The following is a 23529-nucleotide window of genomic DNA, read 5'->3' as shown; positions in this document are numbered from 1 at the left end:
CTTATGTTCCCCTAAAGTCCCCTTCTCCCAGCCCCCGAGGGTGAGGGCTTCTGGACTGTCCGAGGGCTGGGGGGCAGTGGGCATGAGGAGTGGGTAGCACAGCCCCTGAGCCCTCGCCAGGCCCCACCTGCCCACCCTCTCCCCCTTCTGGCATAGGGATTATTACAGAGTGGTTCTGTTTACTGCTCTGCCTTTCTTAGCACGGTATGAACGCTTTATGAAGGCACGAGCTTTTTCTGTCTCTGGAGCTCCAGTGTGGACCTGTGTCACACTGCCTGCGTTCTACTCCGTCTCTACCACCTGTAGCCCTGTGGCTTTCAGTAGTTATATTTGGTTCATTTCCTACCTCAGTTTCTCCAGCTGTAAAACGGGGCTAGTTAATAGCCCTCATTGGATTCTTTGCCACAGTTTCACAGAGTAGGACATGGGGAGCTTGACTGTAAGGACACAGATTCAGAAAGGTTCAGTGCGTGGCCCAGGCCCTCTCAGCTGGTAAGAGGGGATCCCCTGTGGCTGGGAGAGCCCATGGCCCTCACCCCCTCGGTGCTCTGCTAAGTTCTGCTCATAACGGCTCACTGATCCCTGTGGCCATTCTCCTGTCTCAGCAGTTGTTCCTTTACCTGTGAATGGAGTTAGGGAGAAGGTACCCTAGCAGGTGGACACCTTCCACCAGGCTGTTCTGCCCTGTCCCTGCAGCATGGAGCCCTGATCTTTGGGGAGGTCGCCCTGGGCTTTCTCCCCACTAGATCCACAGCATCCACAGTACCCAGGTAGCCCAGACGTCACGTAACTGCAGTCCCGCCACAGTGATGAGTTCAGCCATCACTGGAGAGATGGTGAATGCAGGATTTTGATCAGAAGACAGCCAGGCCTGTGGGCAGAATCAGGTTTTTGCAGGGACTGTTGATTTTTAAGGTGGCTTGTCGTTAAACCTCACCTTCGGAGATAAAATAAGTTGCTTATAACCTACTCTCTAAGAGACCAACACATTTTAACACACAAATTAGTAAGGAAATGAGGACAAAGGGAAAATAAAGGTAGCAAAGTAAAATGAAGTCCAGGAGCGTGGTGTCTTCACTAAAGGCATAGCACAGGTCACATGCAGAGGCTGGAAATAGACCAAGGATTTGACACTGAGGTTCTTACAGGCGAGAGCACAGAAGACAGCGCAGCCAGTTATCCAGTTGATGATGGCCATAACATTAAACCTCTTCTCGAACTTGAGATCCTTGTAATTGCTACCTGCAATCAGCCTCCCCTGGGACCACTGTCCAGTATTCACAGAAATGTTTACAGGGCCACAACCCGGGGAACCGTAACGTGAACTGAGTGAACTTGCCAGAAGCCCAAGTTCTGATCCGCCAGTTCTTGCCTAAGTGACCTCTGGGAATTACTTTAATTAATTCCTGGTCTTTGGCTTCCAGGACTTAAAAAGTTCTATACGCTTGCTTTTTTCCCCCTACTTTCCAGGCCTCCATCCTCCCCAAGCTTCCTTTTTCTTTTTTAATGGAGAACAGATAATGGATAGATAATGAATGAAAAGCTATACCAAAAATTGATTCACTTCTCCTATTTCAAGGCCAGAACTTCCAGGTGATAGAGTCAGTATTTGAAATGTCTGATCTGAGGCGCCCACATCTACTTATTGGAAGTAGCATTGACTTGTAAAAGAGCCTTTGGGCGGATACTTCCTGATTCTTTCTTTTTCTTGGATTTCCCAATATAGTCTCAAGTCAGCTGCCCCTGCCACCCAACCCCATTTTACATGCAGTTCTAGAAATAATAATGGCTACTACCATGTATAATTATTTGCCAGGTATCAGGTCCTGTACATTTGTTCATACATTATTGTATTAAGTCATCGTTTGTTGTTCATTCACTCAGTTGTGTCCGACTCCTTGCGACCCCATAAATAGCAGCATACCGGGCTTCCCTGTCCTTCACTATCTCCAGGAGTTTGCTCAAACTCATGTCCATTGAGTCAGTGACGCCATCCAACCATCTCATCCTCTGTTGCCCTCTTCTCCTCCTGCCTTCAATCTTTTCTAATCTTTTCCAGTGAGTCGGCTCTTTGCATCAGGTGGCCAAAGTATTGGAGCTTCAGCTTCAGCATCAGTCCTTCCAATGAATATTCAGGATTAATTTCCTTTAGGATTTACTGGAGAGTCCCTTGGACAGCAAGGAGATCAAACCAGTCAATCCTAATTAAGTCATGATAACTGTCCTATAAAATAGGGCCTGTCATTGTCCTGGGTTAACTGATGAGATCGAAGCACAGAGGTCTAGTGACTTGCCTAAGATCACAGGTCCAGTAACTTCAGAGCTGGGATCGGAATCAATTTCTGACTCCGAGGCTCATACAAGTGTCCACTCTTACAGAAGCTTCCTGGAGCCCGTGTGCCAGGCCCTGCTGGGCAGCGCCTCCTCTCATTCCACACTCTTGGCCCACAGCTGCCGAGCCATACCAGGGGACCTCGAGTCTCGGCCACAGAATTTGTTGTTGCTTGTTTGTTTACTTCTGGCTGTGCTAGGTCTTGGTTGCTGTGCGTGAGCTTTATCTCGTTGCGGTGAGTGGGGGCTGCTCTCTAGTTGCTGTGTGCAGTCTTCTCGTTGCAGTGGCTTCTCTCGTCACAGAGCACAGGCTGTGGGGTGCAAGGGCTTCAGTAGTTGCGGTTCGAAAGCTTAGTTGCCCAGAGGCATGTGGGATCTTCCCGGCCCAGGGATAGAACCCATTGTCCCCCGCATTAACAGGCAGATTCTCAACCACTGAACCACCAGGGACATCCTTGGCCACAGCTTCTTAAATTGTCTGCCCCGCGTCTTGTCTGCCGCCGTCCCTTCCTGCACATCTGTGTGTGCAGCACAGTCCTTCCCAGATGGCACAGAGAGAGGAAAAGGATTGAGCTGCTTCCACGCTCATGCTCCTCCCCCTCCCTCCAACCTTGCTCTCCTATTTTTGGAAATTTTGCTAAGCCATGTTTCTCTTCCCAGGCATGGCAGGTGGCCTTTGCCTGGCTCTGAGAAAGGCAGGATTCCTGTCTGCCCAACCTCAGATGCCTTGCCCGGGCCCACCCTCACCCCCAAGGAGTGGGAGAAGCCAGACTGGGGGCAGGGGAGCAGTGGCAGCGGCTCTGTGGGCTGCACTTTCCTTCAGCAGCACCCGGAGGCGGCTCTGGGCAGACCCCGGGCTGGAGAGCAGGACCCCGGGCTGGAGAGCAGGACCCCGGGCTGGAGGGCAGGACCCCGGGCTGGAGGGCAGGACCACGGAGCCGGAGGGCAGGACCACGGAGCCGGACAAGGCAGCCCCTGTCAGCGAAGCGCTCACCTGCTGAGGAAGTAAATCATCACCATTTTCATTACATCGCATCAGAGAGCTCAGAACAGCGGTCCCCCTTCGTGTCTTGCCCCCGTGATGTGCACCACTCTCCGTGGTTTCTCCCCCGTGATGCTCACGCCGTCTAGTGGAGTAGTAACTGTTATCCCTCTTTCGTACAGGCGGGAACTGAGACTCGGTGGGAAAAGCAGTGCCATCAGAACTCATGCCCGCTGGGCAGGGGGTACACTTGGACTCCAGAGCCAGGCTTGTCTGGCTCGAGAATCTGCACCCTGACCATCCTCTGTGATTAACGGTTGTAGGCTCGCCCGGTAGATGAAGGGACTGAGTCCGACTTTCGAGAGACTGTTTTCTAAGGTGGCAGAGGAATTCACCACAAGTGGGAGGGGACAGGTGTTGCAGAGAGTGGGAACACAGGGGCCAAGGTCACAGAGGCGTAAAAACACATAGCGTCTTTGGAAAGTGGCCAGAGGAAAGGGTGAAGTGAGGATGCCGGCCGTTTGAGCTGCGGTGTCGCGCCCCAGCCCCTGACGTGTTGGCTTGTCTGTGAGACGGCGGAGTGGGTGGCCCCAAGCAAAGCGGGGGCTCCTGCAGCCCTGGTGGTCTCGTGCTCATGCATAATAGGGTGAGAACCACTGGTTTGGGGTGTTTTCTACCTGGAGCAGGAATGAGCAGATGCAGCAGCATATTCCCCTTCTCTAGAACTTTCTTTGACATTTTGATTGTTACGACCCATTTAAGTCTGAAAGTGTGAGATGTGAGCACCACACTGAAAAGAAACGCTTGCCTTAAAGGAAGTCTCAGCTCTGAGGATGCCGTGAGAGGCTGCTTAGGAAGACCTTCAGGGTTAAGCTGCAGACTCGTGGAAATAGACTGATGGTTAGAAGGAGTGTCTCATTAAACTAGATCTGTATTTGGAAGTCTGGCCCTATTCTTCATGTGTCGATGTCCTGGCGTTACAGCCCCATCCAGGAGGTTCCATCTGAGCACTTAACCAGCCTCTCCTTCTGTAGGTTATGGGGATGGGGTGGGAGGGGCGAGGGTAGGGGTTCATTGCAGACCCTGGAGGAGGGCTGCCTGGCTTCGCATCCCAGCTCTGACCCTTACCAGCTGCTTGACCCTGGCCTCTGCTTTACTTCTTTGTTTCTTATGTAAACCGGAAAGCAAATGCTATGTCTGGGCTTCCCCACTGACTCAGGGGGTAAAGAATCCACCTGCAGTGCAGGAGACACAGGAGACACGAGTTCAGTCCCTGGGAAGATCCCCTGGAGGAGGAAATGGCAACCCACTCCAGTATTCTTGCCAGAAAAATCCCATGGATAGAGGAGCCTGATGGGCTACAGTCCATGGGGTTGCAAAGAGTTGAACATGACTGAGCACACCCACACAATAATATGTATCTCATAGATGTAATGACTGTGAGGTACTTAGCACAGTACCTCACTGGTAGTCAGTGCTGAGTACACAGCAGTTGCTATTATTAACGTGGCTCTCAGGGCATCTCCAAGGAGTAATGAAACTTGAGTGCGTTTGTGTGTGGGACCTCTTGCAACCCTGTGACCTGCAGCTGTTGGTCCATTTAATCCTGTCTTCCCCTAGGTAACGACGTGGGTCCGTCATCGTCCAGTAAGACCACGAACAAGTTCGAGGGCCTGTCCCAGCAGTCGAGGTGAGCCATCTCTGCGTGGACTCCCCTGGGGGGCCGCTTAGGGTCGCTGTGGACAGTTATACAAGTGGGCTTCGGGGGCCGTCTGCTCAAGGCCGTCTGCCCGCCAGCTGATGCTGACCGTGATGGGAACCGGAAAGCCTCCATCACTTTGCATGGCCCCCCTCGGCACACAGTTCTAAGGCCCGGACAGGGTCTGCAGATGGTGTTTCAGGGGATCAGCGCCTCCATCTCCAGATTCCAGGCGGGAATGGACCTCACTTTTCTGAGGATTGCACAGTCTGTGCTGGAATGAGTTCTTATTTTCAATTTTTTAATGAAATCATTTTGTTTTGTTACTTTCTCTTTTAGCCCCATTCTGCAGACCTGAGAGTAAAAAGATAATCCTCAGGGAGATCCAATAGCCTAGAGATTTCCAAACATAAAAATAGGGTTCTTTCCAAGTTGCCTGTTTGTAAGATTTCTTTAAGCTAGGCTAACGGAGGGGCGTCCCTTTCTCTTCTCCTCTCACCGAAATGAGATGCTTCGGAAGAGTTTCTTTGGACAGTGTATACCCGGTCCCAGCACAGAGTGTTTTCCCCGGAGACTGGATCCCAGATGAGGACACAGGGAGCTGCTTCCCGACCCAAAAGCTCAGGCAGGAGGAGTCAGCTGGTGCGTGGGGGTTGCCTTACAGAGTTTGTCGAGGCTAAAAGCCGAAATCCTCATTTCTTCTAATGCCGCCGCCCTGTTTTAGTCTCTACGAGCCCGTGAGGCAGCCCAGTCGCTGCTGCCCTCAGGTTTGCAGATGAGGACGCGGGGCCCCGGGACTCAATCCGGGGGGTTCTCAGACGCCGCAGTCAACACTGCCTGCCCCCCGCGCTCAGCGCCCCCTACACACTGCCTGGGGGTCTCTCAACCCCAGGGCCGGTGGGGGTCTTCCAGGGGAGGGAGTCTGATGTGGAGGAAGTGCCCACTAATGGTTTTTACAGGGAATCGAGCCCCCACAAGTACACGCACGCTTACATACATGTGCACACAGCACCCCCCGCAGCACACGAAGAAGCCCAGATCCACGCATACACAGCATCCAGCCCAGGTCTCCCGTGTGAGATGCTTCCAAGCATCTGGCCTCAGTACCCAGGCCAGGAAAGCATCGAGCTCATGTCTGTGATGGGCAGACATGCATCCCTGCAAAGATGCTGAGGCCAAAACACGCACCAGATGTGTTCAAGGCAAAACCCTTCTAATTCAGTGGTGGCTTGATCTCACCAGCCTTAGCCTCAAGTAGCCCAGAAGCCTTAGAATTGCTAGGGAGCCAAGGAAAGAGCCACTGAGACTGGGAGTGATTTGTGGGCCAGGATGAAAGACACGTGCATTTCATCTTCTTTATTGGGCTCTTTGTTTTCTTTTTGGCTGGTTTGGCTTTTCCTGCCCTTTTAAATGCAATTAGGATAGACGAGGGGTGGAGTCAGTTCTTAGGCCATCAGAGGACAGCAGAGGATAAACGAGGTAATAAAAGGGGCTCTTGGCAGATACGAGTTTGGCACTGGGATGCTGTGCTGTTTGGGCCCTCAGGGCCCCCGGGGCTCCCTGAGCACAGTCACCGCCTCTTGTTAAAGGGAAAGAGTAGGTTCCCACTGAGAGTTGTCTCCTGCAGTGCTGGCATCCCGGTGGTGGCAGGGGCGCTGGGGAGTCCCTGATACCAGATGACATGGGGCAGCTTCTGTGCCTGGGGCCTGCTTTCCGGGGCTCTTCTCCTCTGCTCATTTACAAATTGTTCAAGAAGAGGAACAACTCATGGAAAGCCTGGAGGCCTGAGACCAAAGCTGTTTGCTCTGGTGCAAGGAAAAAGTGAGGGCTCTGGAGTCCAGTGGAGCTGGGCCTGCACGTCCAGCTCTGCCACTGGCCAGCCTCGGGAGCGTCCACAGGTCACTGGAGGTGCACAGGCTCTGGTTTCCTGTGCTTCAGGTGGAGGAGACACGCGTAACATCGTGGGGTCGCATGAGAAGAGCTGCCTCGGAGCAGCGCGCTTGGCCCAGGACCTGCAGGGTGCCCAGTGCTTTCATCAGCGCTGTTCCTTCGGGGATAGGTGTCAAGAAGAAGAGGGATCAGGCTTTTTCACTCAGAGGGTTGGTGGTGGTTTTGTTACTTTCCCTCTTGACTCCATTCTGCAGACTTGGGAATAAAAAGATAATCCTCAGGGAAATGCAGGCAAGCTTCAAATCTGGGAAAGTGGACTATAATCTTTTGTTAGGGAAATGTTGAAAGCAATTTTAGATAGATAATTCTGTGAATTTCTATGATTTCCTTGAATACTATTTCACTATTGATTTTATAGCGCTCTGAGATCATAAACGATTCTTATTTATTCATTAGCACCGGTTCTGCAAAGACTGCCCTTGGCCCAAGAGTTCTTCCTAAACTACCTCAGAAAGGTAAGATTTCTCATTTTCATCCTGTTTGTTCTCTGACTCTTTCCGACGCCAGAGGCAGCAGCTCACCAGGCTTCCCTGTCCTTCACTGGATATCTACCAGAGTTTGCTCAAATTCATGTCCATTTAGTCAGTGATTCTATCTAACCATCTCATCCTCTCTTTCATATTTACATGTAATTATACTGTCACTGTACCCTCCAAGGGGTCGGGGGTGTCTGTCTCTTTTGGCCCCTGCTTTATCTCAGATGGCCTTGAGCAGCAGCTGACATGTGAGAGATGAGTAATTAACATTTGTTCAGTGAAGAAGAATATTTATAAGCTCAAGTTTTGTAATTAACAAACACCAAAGTTTTCCTAAAAAAGCAATGCTTTTTCAGAAGATCCATCATTAGTATTCCCAGATACCATTTCTTCTCTTGCGAACAAAATGAGAGAGACCTCAGAACCGGTACTGGCTCTCCTGCTTACTAGCTGTGAGGCCTGGGCAGGGGACTCAGAAGCTTCACTGAGCCTGAGATTCCTCGCCTGTCAGCGGGGCCAGGACGTCTGCTCCACCAGGTTTTGTGAGGACGAGGTGAGATCATACTTAGGGAAGGCTGGATTCTGCTGATCGGCGCCCCGTGTAGTCATTTAACACGTTCCTCTGTCCTCTAATATTTCCTGTCAACTGAAAGTTGGATCAGGAGACCCGATCAGATGCTCCTAGTTCAGGCTTTGGCAAAACTCCTTCCCAGGCAGCAGTGCACTCTTCTGTCGAGAGGGACATGCCGTCCGACTGCCTCTCTCTATGTCAGGGTCGTGGCTACCAGTTCTCCACGCCGAGATGCATTCATGTTTCTCTGTTAAAACCCCTCCACGAGGCCGTCAGCTGTGATCAAGCTTGGCCCGTCTGCAGCCTTTGGCCCAGCTGGCTACTGTCTCCGCACTTGGCCTGTGGACACCATCCTGTTCTTACGGCACTCACAGTCCCTCCCCTCGTGTGCAGGCCCCTCGTGTCTGCAGCCTCCAGAGATTGGCTCAGTCGCAGTCACTTCTCTTCTGAATCTGCCCTCATTCCCTGGGGTACCCAGCTCGGCACCTCTGTACCATGTACGCAGTCCAAGTGACCCTCCATAATCTAAACTCCCACACACCTGCCACTGTCTTGTCTCTGCTCAGATGTCTGACAGCTTCTCAACTTAAGATTTTGAAGACCCTTCACTCACACACACATATACACCCTCCAGCCAAACCTGTTCCTTGCACAGCATCCCTGTCTGTTACAGGCAATATTGTCCAGGTACACAGACACACACATACCCCCGCCAGCCAAACCTGTTCCTTGCACAGCGTCCCTGTCATAGGCAATATTGTCCAGGTCCAGGGGATTGGATCTTAAACCTAGGAGAGAAGCCCAGCTCCTCCCTTCCTCCCATGCCCCTCGTCCATCCACACACACTGTTGGTTCTCCGTTGGTTGTATCTTCCCGTGTCTCCACTCTCACTGTGGTCTCCCAGACCATCCTCTCCTGTCTAGACTCTGCAGCCTCCTCCCTGGTCTGCCTTCTCCCACACCGGCCCTGCAGTCTTTCCCCAGCAGAAGAGCTAGGATGCTCCGTGTTATATCAGTGGCTCCTGTGCCATCCATCCAGTATGTCCTTGTCTCACCCAGAAAACAAGCAGAGTCCGGGTGTATTTCTGAGCCTCCTCAGCCAGAGGCAGAGGGCGTCTGTGATGCTGAGAGGGACAGGGCGCAGCTCCTTCTCCTGCCTCCCGTCCTCCCCAGCACCTGCCGGCACTTCCACGTGGACTGACCACACCTCACTGTTTTTCCTTCCCAAACATCACTTATTTTTTAAATTCTTTGAAAGTGTTAGTTGCTTAGTCGTGTCAGACTCTTTGCAACCCCATGGACTGTAACCCTCCAGGCTCCTCTGTCCATGGGATTCTCCAGGCAAGAATTCTGGAGTGGGTTGCCATTCCCTTCTCCAAGGGATCTGCCCGACCCAGGGATCGAACCCAGATCTCCTGCTTTGCAGGTGGATTCTTTACCATCGGAGCCACCAGGGAATCCTTTGGGCTTGTTTTAAAGGGCTTAGTGAAAACCTTCTCAGCTGGGGATTGACTGCTGCATGGAGCCATTTGTTTAATGAGTTTTAAAGGGCAGAAGTAGAGAAACTTCAGGGGGCTGTCCAACCTGAACAGAGTCACTGTAGTGTTGGGCTGTGATGCAGCCCTTGGTCCCTTACATTCTCCCCTAGCTGTCATCACAGTGAAAGTCCAGTCCTGCATCCTGGGTTTTTCCACTTAGGATTCTGTCATCAAGCAGCTGCCATTCTCTGCTTGGCTCCCCCTTTTGTTGGAAACGTGAGCCAAGAGCATGTGGACTCTTTCTTCATCTTCCTCCTCCTTCTCAGTTTTGTCCTTCGAGCCTCTTCTCAGGAACAGAACCGTCAAAGCCCAGGGCAGAGTGTTCAGTCCCTAAGCTCTGTACCACGCTGCTGTTCAAAGGGCTGAATCTGTTTGTTTCCGACCAACCTTGCCTGCATGAACCAGCTGCACCATAACCCCCCAGGTCTTTTTCTTATTTTTCAACTGTGCCATACAGCATGTGGGATTCTAGTTCCCCGACCAGGGATCGAACCCACATCCCCTGCAGTGGAAGTGTGGATTCTTAACCAGTGGACCACCAAGGAAGTCCCAGGGATGGGGTGGAATTCTCACTCCTTTCTTATTCTTGATGTCCTCATTCGAGCAGAGTACTCTTTGTTGTCCAACTTTGGGGGGAAATTTGCTTGTCTGTCCATCAGAGTTAAGAACGCAGCTCAGGCACTTCGCCAGTAGTCCAGTGTCTAATGCTTCACACTCCTAACGCAGGGGGCCCAAGTTCGATCTTTGGTCAGGGAAAATCTTAAATGCCACAACTAAAATCAAATGACGAAACTTAAGACCTGGTACAGCCAAATAAATAAAATTTTTTTTTTTTTTTTTTTTTTTTTTTTTAAAGAATGAAGCTCACAAAGAACTTTGAATTAGAGAAGGGAAAACACAAAATCATCTTGGAAATAAAATAGTCAGAGGAGAGACTTCTTTAGAGGGGAGACTGTCTCTTTTCATATTTCTTTGTAGTATAAAATTAACCTATATTCATTCTAGATTTTAAAAATGCAAAGACGTATAAAGAAAATACAAACCACCCAAAGTCTCGCCACCCAGGATAAATCAATTTAGTCGGCCCTGTCAGTCTTTTTCCTATGATTTTTTTATGTCACTCTTTAAGCTGGTTTTTGTCATGCAGTGAATCAAGAGCCCTTTCCATGAGAATTGTACTCTTACTGGCTGCGTAGTGCTCTGTTATCTGATACCTGGCCGTGTTAAATAATGTGTCCTCTTCCACATTCATCCGCTTCAGTTTTTTTTCACTATAAACAGTGTCATGCTGAACACCCTGGCACAGGCATGTGCCCTGGCTTTGATCCCTTTTCTGGATGAATTCCTAGAACCGGAGGTGCCTGTTTGGGTGGCCTAGCACTTCCTCACGGTTTCTGTTCCCCCGTAAGTGTGGCTCAGAGCTAGGCTTTTCAGCCCCGCTGCCTCAGGGGATTCCCCCGGCTGTTCCCCCATCGCCGCCTGCCTCAGACTTTGTTTACCCCAGTGTCTTGACTTCCAAGAGAGGAATCTGATGGGGCTGTTGTCACTTTCTGAACTGTGCCACGTTGGCCGAAGCTCACCGGCCGGCCCGTGAGCAGGGTGCCCTTGAAATTTGAGTTCCTTAGGAAGGGATGTGGCCCGGCAGGCCCCGAGCAGGAGCAGCTGCAGGGTAGCTGTGACTTTACAACACTGGGGTTTGTCTTTTCTTTTTTAAAAAACAAAAGATTTAAAAAGTCTCTCTCTGAGTGTTGTGTCTTTAGAATACAGTTCTTAGTTAGGCTCCTCCATGTGCTTCAGTCAGCTGTGTCCTCACTGAGCGCCCACTGTGTGCTTGGCGAATCCTGGCCTCAAGGAACCTTGTCTCAGCAACGGTGCTAATGCTCCGTAATATTCTGATACTACACCTGGAGTCTACCTCGTCCTGTTGGCATATTCTTTATGTCAGCTCGTGTTTCAGAAATGAGGAAGGTGAGGGGGTTTGTAACCTGCTCAGGGTCACACAGCTGGTAACTAAGTAGTGGAGCCCAATTTGGAGACATGTCTTAAGTTCCACTGGTTAGAGCTGTGCGAAGGTTCAGACCGCAAGCAGACTCTCCAAGCGATGGAGTACTACACAACCTTTAAAGAGAAGGAGGAGGAAGTGACTTATTAATAGAAATTCTCCCAAGCATTTTAAATGTGGAAAAACCAAAGTTGTAGACAATGTATGTCGTGTGTGTGTGTGTGTGTGTGTATGTGAGTGAGTGAGTGTGAGTCGTTCAGTCACATCCGACTCTGTGACCCCCGTGGACTGTAGCAAGCAAGAATACTTGAGTGGCTTGCCGTCTCCTTCTCCAGCGTATGTATTGTAGTCCCATGTTAATAGACATTCTCCCAAGTATATTAAATGGGAAGCAAAGTTGCAGGCAACGTAGGTGTTGTCGTCCCATTGAATGTATTTGTTGTAGTCCCGGGCTTTTAAAGATAATTCATATATACATGGATGGGCATCACTAAAAAGGAACGGTGGTGACCTCAAAGGAGTGGTAGGTGGGAGTGGTAAGAGGAGAAACTTCTTCCCTCTTACACAGTGTGTACATCATATAAAACGTGAGAAATTAGAATGATACCACTACAGAACGGAATAGGATGCCGCATGAAAAGTATATGCTTAGTACTAATGAACAATGTTTATAAACGTGGTGAATATTCTTGCTAAATCAGTATATAGATAAGAGCAGATGTTTTATCTATGAAAGATACATAGAAAAGTCCAGAACGAAATTATACCAAAGTATTTTAAATGGCTAATTTACGCAGTAGACTTACAGAAAACTTCTCCTTTTAACTCTGCACCTTTCAGTTTTCTATAATCTGTATTATGTGTATGAAAAAGTGAGTGTCAGTCACTCAATCATGTCTAACTCTTTGCGGCCCCATGGACTGTAGCCCACCAGGATCCTCTGTCCATGGAATTTTCGAGGCAAGAATACTGGAGTAGGTTGCCATTCCCTTCTCCAGAGGATCTATTATGTGTGTAGTTGTGGGTTTTTGTTTTTGTTTTTTTCACTTCTGGGTTAGTTTGGATGTCCTGTTCTTACATAACTGAGGCATAAGATTATCCATTGTAAGGTGGATGCCTCCAGGCTTCCAACTTTCACCTTTTTTGAAAGCAGGCCAATTCATGTGGGGTCTGGGCCTGCAACCACCTGGGGCGCTTGCTCAGGGTCAGTCCTGCCCGTGACCCCTCTCTGTGGTCTCCTCCCATAGTGGCACTAAGGAAAACAGAGACCAGCCATCATCTCTCCCTCGACAAAGCCAACATCCCGCCTGAGATCTTCCAGAAGTCGTCCCAGTTGACAGAGTTACCGCAGAAGCCGCCACCCGGGGACCTGCCCCCGAAGCCCACGGAACTGGCTCCCAAACCCCCCATCGGAGACTTACCACCTAAGCCAGGCGAGCTGCCCCCGAAGCCGCAGCTGGGCGACCTGCCCCCCAAGCCCCAGCTCGCAGACTTGCCCCCCAAGCCCCAGGTGAAAGACCTGCCTCCCAAGCCACAACTGGGGGAGCTGCTGGCAAAACCCCAGACGGGAGACGCCTCGCCCAAGGCCCAGCCGCCCCTGGAGCTCACCCCCAAGTCACACCCGGCGGACCTGTCCCCGAACGTCCCCAAGCAGGCGTCCGAGGACACCAACGACCTCACGCCCACCCTGCCAGAGACACCCGTGCCGCTGCCCAGGAAAATCAACACGGTGAGTGGTGCTCAGAAACCCAGGCACATGCTCACCCGGCCAGCCTGGGGTCAGGTGTCGGGTGTCGTGGGGGGCGCAGGGCCTGGGGGTTGGGGCCGGGCTATGGACCCCAGCAGATAGACATCAGGACCTGCCTGCCCTGTGACCGCGGGGCCGTGGCCACCTCCTCATGGCCCTGAACCTCTGTCTCCTCCTTCACAGAAAGGGGCTAGAACACTGCCTGGCTTCATGGGCAATGAAATGCAGGGAAGTGCGAGCAACGCCCAGCAAGTGGTCGCCCTTGTCTGTGGTCCTTGAGTAGGAGACCTTTCCTTTCCCAGGGTCCCGGGAAAGTGGCCTCACACCTCAGCTTCTCTCCGCACCTTTCTGGAGGAATTGGACACAAAGCCCAAAGAGACTTGTACCAACCAACATAGAGTTTGGTTTGAAGTCTCCCAGCCCTTCATTTTCACAAAATGCCTTCTACTCTATAATATGTCCTTTTTGCTTTAAACATGCCTTTCCCTCCCCACCCCACCCCCCAAAAAAATCTCTTTTTTGGAAAAATGAAGCTCTGGGAAGATGCACATGTGCTGTCTGTCCTGCCCACGCTGCACCCTGACAGGGGTGGGAGCACCCCGGGTTAAGGAGCACAGTTAGCGGGGGGACCAAAAGCCTTGCTCACATCTTCCCATGAGAAAACAACATTGTGATAGAAGTGTGTCCCTTCAACACTAAAGGAAAGGTGAGAATAGTGAAACAGATCCTCTCCCGGGTGGGAGGCCACAAGCGTGTTCATCAGCGGATGCTTGCTCTTCACGGGCTCTCCAGCAGCCTGAGCACCACCCTTGGCCTTCATGTACACAATTCCAGTCTGTGCTGCTGCACACTTCACCGTTTTATTATCTCATTTAACCCTCCCTGTTATCAGTGGTCGCACATAGGTCTTCCAGTTTGCTCACAGAGTCAGAGCTGAAAAGACTTAAGATCTCGACTGGCCGTAGCCCTCGGCTTCTCAGACCCCACCAGCTCTGGCTTAGCCCGGGGAGGGGAGTTGTAGAAGCAAGTGGGTCATCGGGGAGAGTGAAGGAGAAACCAACAGACCAAGAGGAAAAGCACTTGACCCCAGACTTTGAGCGTAACAGCTTGCTTTTTTTTAATTCCTAATTATTCAATAAGCCAGGCGCCAGAAGCATCCTTTGGAAGGTCAGTTCTCTATTTCCGTCTTCCTGTTTGCAGAGAACTGGAAATCTAACAACCAAAAGCTCAATTCAACATGGGTCAGAAACTAAAACGTTTTGGGGAACTGCCTGGAGTCCCCCGCCCCCGCCCCGGGCTCCCCTGCTCTGTTTCAGCAGCGTGTGCTGACACGGCGCTTTGCATGAGGGGCTGAGAAATGTGTTTATGCTGCATGTGTTTGGTCTGCTTTACATCATGTTTCCCCAAACCATTTTTAGAATCTGCTGTCATCTTTGCAGGCTGCCACGGGGCGGGGCGGGGTCGGGCACATCGCTTGTTTCTGGTGAAGCTGGATTTTGATCCCTTCCCCGTGATGTTTGCTCTCAGATGGAAGTCATCGATGGTTACCCGCCCCCCCGCACTCTCAGTGGGCTCCCCTGCTGCCTTGGGCGGAGGGGCCCTTCTATCTGGAGAGCACCCAGGGCTGGGGGCGCTCCCCCCTTTCATCAGGGAGAAACTGAGGCTCGGCGAGGTGAAGCCACTCACCCAGGGTCATCATGTCCTCCTTTCCCTTCAGTCTGTCCTGTGAGCTAAAACCCCGCTGCTTTCTTGAAGGGAAAGAGCAAGGTGAGGCGAGTGAAGACCATCTACGACTGCCAGGCGGACAACGATGACGAGCTGACTTTCATGGAGGGCGAGGTGATCGTGGTCACCGGGGAGGAGGACCAGGAGTGGTGGGTACGTACCAGCCGCACAGCGCTGTCCGTGGTCAGCCTGCACACGCCCCCCGAGGACACAGTGCCTGTCCTGCCTCTTAGCCGGGAGCTTCAAAACCAGCTCAGGAGAGTACCCTCATCACACTGCAGCCTGTGGGCCTCAGGTGCTCTCTGGCTTTTCAGATGCAAAACTGAAATTCATTCAACACTGGCCCAGCCAGCTCTGCTCAGGCCTCGCCCTTCAACACCACCGCCACCACCACCACACACACACACACGCCTGCCAAATGTTCTCAGGCTCCATCACCACACATACACGTACACATTGACATTGACATTGACATTGAAGTCGCTCAGTCGTGTCCGACTCTTTGCGACCCCATGGACTGTAGCCTACCAGGCCCCTCCGTCCGTGGAATTTTCCAGGCAACAATACTGAAGTGGGTTGCCATTTCCTTCTCCAGGAAATACACGTACACACACACGTTCATACTTGTGTGCACATACATCCCCACCACACATCCTCAGGCTCTATCACCCCACCCCTCCACACACACACACACACCTGCCACACATCCTCAGGCTCCATCTTCGTCCAGCCTGAAGTTCTATCAGGAGGATCCCTGCCTCACATGACTTCAGGGGAGGATTCAAGGAGACCATCTATGACAGCTCCTTTTCCATAAAAACCTGCTGCCCAGGTGTCAGGAAGGAAAGGCAGCCCTGTCCCCCCTCCCCCCACAGCCTGGGAGCTGCCTGGGTCCTGGGTGGCTGCAGGGGACCCGACATGTCCACGGCTGTCCAAGCTGTCGGGGGAGGAAGCCTCCAGCGGGCCCTGCTGAACAGAGGGGCAGCGGGCGGACGCCTCCGAGGCGATCACTCCCCACCCTGGGTGTGGAAATTCTGCTTCCTTGGCAGCTGGAGCCCCATCCTGCCCAGAGGGCCCAGCCCTCTGTGTCGAGAAAGGGACCTGTGGTTCACTGCTGAGCCCAGGACCTGCTGTTGCCCAGAAACACACACACACAGGCACACTCATGGCCCTTCGCCTTTCCTCCCCCTGGGCCCAGACCGTGACTCCAGAATCCTGGTCACAGCCGTCGGGATGCTCCTTGGGCCACAGCAGTGGTTCAGCCGGGGCAGTCTCGCACTCCAGGCACGTGTGGCAACATCTGGAAACATTCTGGTCGTCAGGGCCTGGCCAGGGTGGGTGCTGCTGGCCTCTGCTGAACATCCTGTGATGTGTGAGGGAGCCCCCACCACAAAGAACCCCCTGCCCCAAATGTCAGGAGCACTGAGGCGGACAAACCAGAGGCCCGCTCCCTCCCTCCCTCTCTCTGTCTGTCATGAAGTCTGGTGGGTTAGATCCCTGACAAGGAGACGGGCGCTGAAATCCCGGCGTGACTCACCCTCTGGCCCTGGGTGCAGCCTCCTGTGAGCCTCAGTTTCCCCCTCTGAAAAGGGAGGCAAGAATCACCCTCCCTCACAGGAATGTCTGAGGACTCACGTGTGTGATGCCAACTAAGACCCAATGACATGGGTCATCCCAGCCTTGTTATTAACCCCTCTGTCCAGATGGAAACCGGTGCACAGAGGCCCAGCTGACCACCCAAGGCCCCAGGCCCGCTGAGCAAAGAAGGCCGCCCATCTTTCTCCGTGATGGTCATCCGAAGCCAGCGTGCGTGTCGCTGGTCTTTTTCCTGATAGGGTTCTCTTCAATGCAGTTAATCCTTATGTAACTGAGGTTATTAGGAGCCTTGGCAGGTAATGATGGCTGACAGGTTTAGGCAGCAGACAAGAAAACAGCTGTAAAATCTGCCCTCATCGTTCTCAGGCTTTCATAGCATCCTCTCCACCACCACAACCAGAAAGCAAGTTCTTGGTGCGTTGCAGCCCTTTTTATGTATGGAATCGTTGGTTTAGCTTCCCCACAGGGTGAGAAGCAGGGGCATTTCAGCCCCATTTTACAGACAGGGAGGCTTAGCATGCTTTGCGAGGTCACCCAGCCGGAGAGGTGGCCGAGAGGCCTGGTTGAGCATGTGGTTGAGGCTGCAGCCGGGGAGAGACCATGGCGGGCCCCCCTACCCCTCGGGGCGCGTGTCCCTTCGAGTAGAAAGTGAGGGCCCCAGGACCGTCTGCCTGCCGGTGAAGCGACCCCTGTGAAAGCGGCTCCGCTGTGTGTGGCGCCTTCATCGTGTCTCCCCCGGGCCTGCATCAGCATCAGCTCTGGGGGCGTTCGGACCCACCGGCCGCCTCCTGCCTGATGCATCTCCTTTCTCCCTGCAGATTGGGCACATCGAGGGGCAGCCCGAGAGGAAGGGCGTCTTCCCAGTGTCCTTTGTCCACATCCTGTCCGACTAGCAAAAAAGCAGAGCCTTCAGACTGTCTGCACCCATCATGCCAGACCGCTGCCTCCCTGGGACCCCGTGCGCACCGTGTAAATAGCTGCTGTTGCCGAGTGGAAGCTCCCGGAGGGGCCGCCTCAGGAGGGGAACAGAGCGCGTGTTGTAAATACCCTGTGGTCTCTGCCTTCGCCAGTATTAGGGTAGCCTTGGGACCCGGTGCGCCTTACTGGTTTGCCAAAGCCATCCTTGGCATCTAGCACTTACATCTCTCTCTATGCTGTTTTCCAAGCAAACAAACAAGCAGGAATATAGGAACTGCTGGCTTTGCAAATAGAAATGGTCTCCAGCAACCGCTGAAGGGCATGGAATTGCCTCTCTGTTCCTAACTTGACAGTGTTCTTCATTGTGTTACTGAAAAATGCAACATTAGCAAAGAGGTGGGTACTGTCTTCCAGGTGAATCTTTCCGCTCTGTGACAGACCAGCCTGTTGTTATCTGTGTACACAGTTTACAGCTACAAAAACCGGCTTTGGTATTTATTACAGAAAAGTGCTCAGTTCAGTGTAAGTGTTATTCCTTCAGCAAAATATCCACTGACCCAGAACGTTGGGTGGCATTTTACAGTGCCCACAGCCTCACGCAGGTTTAGACACGTGGGTTTATGCTGTCTTAAGAAGATGAGTGCCCGCCCCTGATATTACCTCATTATGCAAAAATAACATATCCTTCATGACTATTTTCACAGAAGTTTAAGACACATATGATGAAGTTCAACTTTCAGGAACCAAGGACTGCCAGAAAATATTAGCCTCTACATTATGCATGCATTTAGAAGCTTACCTGAAATCTGCCTTTTATAAAGGAATAGTATGGATAAGTTGAACTGTACATTTTTTTTTAAACTTGATTGCCATTAAAGCAGAAATTATAAGGTTGCAACAAATATTTGTTTCCAGTCAGTCATTTGGCTTCCTCAAGAGTATGAATGCACATATCACATTATGAATTAGCATCCTTCAACTATGTTAACACCTCTAACATGTCCGTTTTAAATTCTTTTCTTAGTTTTCGTTCTGGATAAATTTAAACTTTCAAAAGAGTGTTCAAGAAGATGACTAATTCAGAAATCAGTTCTGCCCACCGTTTTCCCCCGCCCATCCCCACTGTAGAATTCAGATGCTGAAACCAGCATTCTTTTTTTTTTTCTCCATTTCCTTTAGTAAACTCCAATCATAGATAAGTTTCCCAGCTCTGTTGAACAGACACGTCATCTTCAAGTCAATTCATAACCAAGTTTCTGAACGCTGCTATGAATTGCACTGTGAAACATGCTTTTCTGCCAGGGGTCCCTGCCCCTCCCAGTTTTTTTTCTCATCCCAGCCGCATTCATCAGACCATCAAGACCATCCTGAGTTTTTCAGTCTTTTATATCAGCCTGAATCTGGGGAGAGAATACAGCTCCACTCCCCAGTCAGTGGGACTGCTCTCGGATTCCGAGGCCCGTGTGTCGTCCTGGCAGTGCGCTTGCTTAAACGGCTACGTTGGCAGCAGCACAGGAAGCTAATATTTTTAAGCAGATCATCCTGGCAACGAGTGAGAAATGTTCATTTCCCAGAAGCACAGCTCCCAACCAAACCCTTAGGGGAGCCCTCTGTAATCAAGTCGTAGTGCTCAGCGAGCATTACCTTAGCTCTGCTCACGTGATCACTGAACCAATAAACCTTGCATGACAAACCTGCAGCAGATCTCACCAGCTATTATCGGAAACTGATTTTAAGCAACTGCTTCCTCGGCATCGCGGCACACGTGAACTCCACACAGATATGAGGAACCAGCCGACGTGCTGGTGTGCGTGGCCCACAGTGTCGGCAGCCTCGGGAGTTTAGCAACCGGGTGTCAGGACAGGAAGTCACCTCCCGAAGTTATTTACTGTCCCAATTCATTCACTTACACTTAAGTTACATTCAAGCACCGTTCATTTTTGTGGCCTACAGTATTTTCAGCTGATCTCAAAATAAACTGGCTTTTTAAAAGACACAAAAGCACGATGTCTAAAATTACATGGAGTTAATTCCTTTTCTTTTTTCCTCTTTTAGAGCAACTTTTACACAGATGCTTTTTTTTTTTTTTTTAACACTTGTTTGTTTTTTTCCTGGTTTTGTTTTTGTTTTCCATCAGGAATCTGAGTTTTCTCTAACCCAGCTTACTGTGGGACATAGGAAAAATAGATATAAATAAGTATCTTTGGCGACCTTGGTTGGATTTGAATCTGGTATTGTTCTTAAACTCAGCGAGCCGCTATCTGCAATTTTGTACATGATAGAGAGTATTTTGAAGGTATGGAACCTTACGGGAAAAATAGCTAATTCTTCTTTGCCCCCCCGCAGTGGGGAACGTTATGTTCTGCAAATAGTGTGTGTCTTATTTTACTGTTGAACAGCAATTGCTATTTATTTTTTTATTGCCTAGAACTTCAACATGTTGTATAGGGATCCCACAGCGCCAAAAGTTAAATTCCGAATTCCCATCTGGATCTTATGCTCAGACATCAGTACACTCGTCATTTCACATGTATTTAATGTGACCGTTTTCCAGTACTGTATGTGTTCATTTCTACTTTTTTTAATATTTAAAATTGCTTTTAAATAAACATATTCTCAGTTGATCCCAAACATCTGACATCAGGCCGTTTTGTGAGTTGTCCACGACTCTTCTGACTGGAGGAAATCAGAACTTGACTTGGCTGTGCTTTGTGGGGGATTGGAGGGGGAATGGGTACCGATAACACAAGTCTCGCAACTTCTACGTTCAGATTCACTTCAGATAAAGAATGTGCATCAGTTTCCTCGGCTTAACAAACCATGGACCTTTAGCATTTCAGTTCTTTCTCCTCCCCTACCCTGCTACCTCCAACCCACCCCCACCTACAAGCACCCAGCCTGCACATCTTGGAACATCATAAATGTTACATTTTTTATCATAACTTAAAAAAAATACATATTTCTGTACTTATTTGGCTGCGCCAGGCCTTATTTGCAGCACATGGGATCTGTGATCTTTGTTGTGGCAGGCAGGATCTGTAGTTGTGGCTTGTGGGATCCAGTTCCCTGACCGAGGCTCGAACCTGAGCCCTCTGCATTTGGAGTGCAGAGTCTTAGCCACTGGACCACCAGGGAAGTCCCCAAAGGTTACATGTGGATGCACTGAAAGTGCTTGGTCCCTACTCGGACCAAGTGCTGTATGTGCGCTTCTGTTGGGTAGCTGTCAGCACTGATAATGCTGGGCTGCGAGCAGACCCCAGTCTAAGCACCGAACCTGTGTCATCTCATCTCGCCCTCAAGAAGCCAGGGGAAGCTGCAAGCCCACCAGGAGGCTCAGGGAGATGCAGGCCCCTGCAGCAGCCATCATGGTTACTCACCGACCACTTCAGGGTCCAGGTGAGCGGTCCTGGCTCCAGGGCCGTCCTCAGGATTTCCAGCAGGTGGGAGACGGTCTCCATCACGAAATTCTAGCCAGAGAAATGCTGCAGTGGACAGCTGACCAAGACCATGGCGTTGGTCCCAGCACCTGTTTTGTTTCCTTTGGTGAAAGTTGGTAGCTCTCAATGCCTGTTCACTCACCTCGACAAGATAAACCCTACAAGCCATGCTGATGGGGAAAATGGTGTTTGCCACGGAAGCCAGAGACTTTCCATCAGGATGGATCTGGGAGAGGCTTGCATGGTTATCTGGCTATTTCAGGCCAAGGGACAACCAACTTTCCATCTAATTACAAAATGCTGCAATAATTCCCCTGGCTATGTATTGTTTTAAACCTGGAGCAGCCTCTTAGGTCATTGGACTGGCCCCCGTTGAAAGCAGCCCCTCCAGTACTCTGTGAGCCCCCAGTGGCCTGGAGATCCCAGAAACAGACGCGCTCCGTGAGCTCTCTCCCTTGGGTCCTTTCAGCACCAGTGGATGGAACATTGTTCCCCGCGCGTGGAGTCTGTCCTCTGTGAGGCAGAAATCCTCCTCTGTCCATGTTCGGATGAGGAAATCCACTCGTAGGCTGCAGTGACTTGCCCAAGGTCACAGTAAGTCATGGCAGCAGTGTGAGCCCAAGGCTCCCTGGCTTCAGCCCCAGCCTCCCCCCGCCTTCCCTCCCCAGCCCTGCTGTTTTCTCCTCTCCCCTGACCCTGTGCCCTCTGCTGTGTTTTTTGAGTCTTCCTCCTCCCAGAATGTGGCTGTATGTGTGGCAGGGGTGGGGTGGGAGGGATGATAATTATTGGGTTATTCAACCCATTCTCCTTTGCTTCCCAGATGTTCTCATCCATCCCAAATGGAAATCTTTGATTTCCCCAAATCCGCAGCATGTGGGGTCGTTTAAAGCCAGTGGGTTTCCTGGAGAAAGGAAGTCTGTGCCTATCGTAGGAGCCTGCAACGATTGCAGGGGGCGAGTGTGGGGGTGGGGGGCAGCAGAGGAGGCAAAAAACTGGGGCAAGGGCTGGTGGGACAGTGTGTTGTGAACCTGCAGCAGCTCAAACAGGGACCAGTGTTGAAGGCACAAGCAGGGACGCTCCACCCCAGCAGTCGTGCCCCTCTGCTTCCCAGGAGGCCCCTCTGCACGCTAACTGCTAAACCAGCATTGTGGCCACGGCGCTGGGTCCAGTACCTTATCAGTACAACCATGCTCATCCCAGCCCCACTGAAGAGGAACTGTTCTCCCCATTTTACAGTTTAGGAAGACTGATGCTCAGAGGTGAAGATATAACTTGCCAAAAATTGGTTTGCTTGAGAGGTGGGCAGGGGCCAGATCTAAACCCAGAGGTCCGGGCCCGGTTAGCTCCCAGCCGTGACCTTGTGCTGCCTCCGCTGCTTCTGTCCCCTGGCTGCCTTTGCCCAAGAGAGACTGGGTCAGAGCCTGCCCACCCAGCCTTGCGGGACAGGTCAGCCGCAGGCAAGTGTAAACCAGGAAGCGCAACGAAGTTTGCAGCTCAGAGAAGTGACGGCCTTGACAGGAGGGGCCCCAGGGTGGCGGTGGGGGGGATGTGTCTTACTCCTTGGACAGCTGCTCTGCAGAAGTCAGGCTGGCACCCAACGTGTCTGTGCCTGTAGCGTGTGACCGAGAAGAAAGCAGTGGGTACGCAAGTGTGTCTTGTCTGAACACAGCAGCCCCGTGTGCAAACACCGAAACACTTAAGCTCCTGGAAACAGGAATTAGAGCTCCGATAAACACAGCTGTTTTGCAAAACTCATACTACACAACAAACCCTAGTCAGAGACTCGGAAGGCCAAAATGATGACCTGCAAAACCTTCAGGGAAGACGCCTGCTCGGCTTCATGCTTCTTCGGACAGGATTTGAACTTTTGCTTTATAGGTCTAAGCCGATTTGAGGACGAGAAATGGCAGCCATGTCATCTGCACACAGACCTGAAAATCCAGCAAGCCCAGGTTTGAGATCTGGGCCAGCATCACCTGGACCCTCAGCATTTAAATCAGACTCCTGGGCCCTGTCCCTGGAGATTGGATGTCTCTGAAAGGGGCCCAGGAATCAGCATTTAACCAGCATCCTCAGGTGGCCCCCATGTACCGCTAGGGGTACAGAGCCCTCTCACCTCCCAACAAGGACTTTGAACCTCTCCTTCCTCAGAGATGAGTGAGAAACCACACAAATCTACTCAGTGTTGACATGTGACCCCGTAGGCTATAGCCAGTCAGGCTCCTCTGTCCTGGATTCTCCAGGCAAGAATACTAGAGCATGTTGCCATTCCCTTCTCTAGGGGATCTTCATGACCCAGGCATAGAACCCCGGTCTCTTGCAATGCAGGCAGAATTTTTACTGTCTAAGCTACCAGGGGAGAAGGCAATGGCACCCCACTCCAGTACTCTTGCCTGGAAAATCCCATGGATGGAGGAGCCTGGTAGGCTGCAATCCATGGGGTCGCTAAGAGTCAGACACGACTGAGCGACTTCACTTTCACTTTTAACTTTCATGCATTGGAGAAGGAAATGGCAACCCACTCCAGTGTTCTTGCCTGGAGAATCCCAGGGACGGGG

At 51.3% G+C, this 23529-nt stretch overlaps 1 protein-coding gene and 1 non-coding gene across 11 annotated transcripts in view; one reads left to right on the top strand and one right to left on the bottom strand.

Annotated features, from left to right (window-relative positions):
* ASAP1 (ArfGAP with SH3 domain, ankyrin repeat and PH domain 1) overlaps positions 1 to 20165 on the top strand; it is a 339709-nt gene extending 319544 nt beyond the window's left edge. For all 10 annotated transcript variants that reach the window (XM_044928833.1, XM_044928832.1, XM_044928834.1 and 7 more), the window contains 5 exons: positions 4934 to 5003; positions 7359 to 7417; positions 12796 to 13277; positions 15051 to 15173; positions 17435 to 20165. In XM_044928833.1, the coding sequence (XP_044784768.1) occupies positions 4934 to 5003; positions 7359 to 7417; positions 12796 to 13277; positions 15051 to 15173; positions 17435 to 17509 (809 nt within the window). In that variant the 3' untranslated portion in view covers positions 17510 to 20165. The remainder of the gene's footprint in view (positions 1 to 4933; positions 5004 to 7358; positions 7418 to 12795; positions 13278 to 15050; positions 15174 to 17434) is intronic.
* Positions 20166 to 20596: 431 nt separating this feature from the next.
* Positions 20597 to 20669, bottom strand: TRNAW-CCA. The gene has a single exon. It is a non-coding gene; the product is annotated as a tRNA-Trp (tRNA).
* Positions 20670 to 23529: the final 2860 nt, after the last annotated feature.

This window comes from Bubalus bubalis, chromosome 15 (assembly GCF_019923935.1).
Source record: "Bubalus bubalis isolate 160015118507 breed Murrah chromosome 15, NDDB_SH_1, whole genome shotgun sequence".
In the NCBI taxonomy this organism is placed as follows: Eukaryota; Metazoa; Chordata; class Mammalia; order Artiodactyla; family Bovidae; genus Bubalus; species Bubalus bubalis.
The sequence above is the reverse complement of the archived record's forward strand: the minus strand, read 5'-3'. Positions and strand labels throughout refer to the sequence as shown.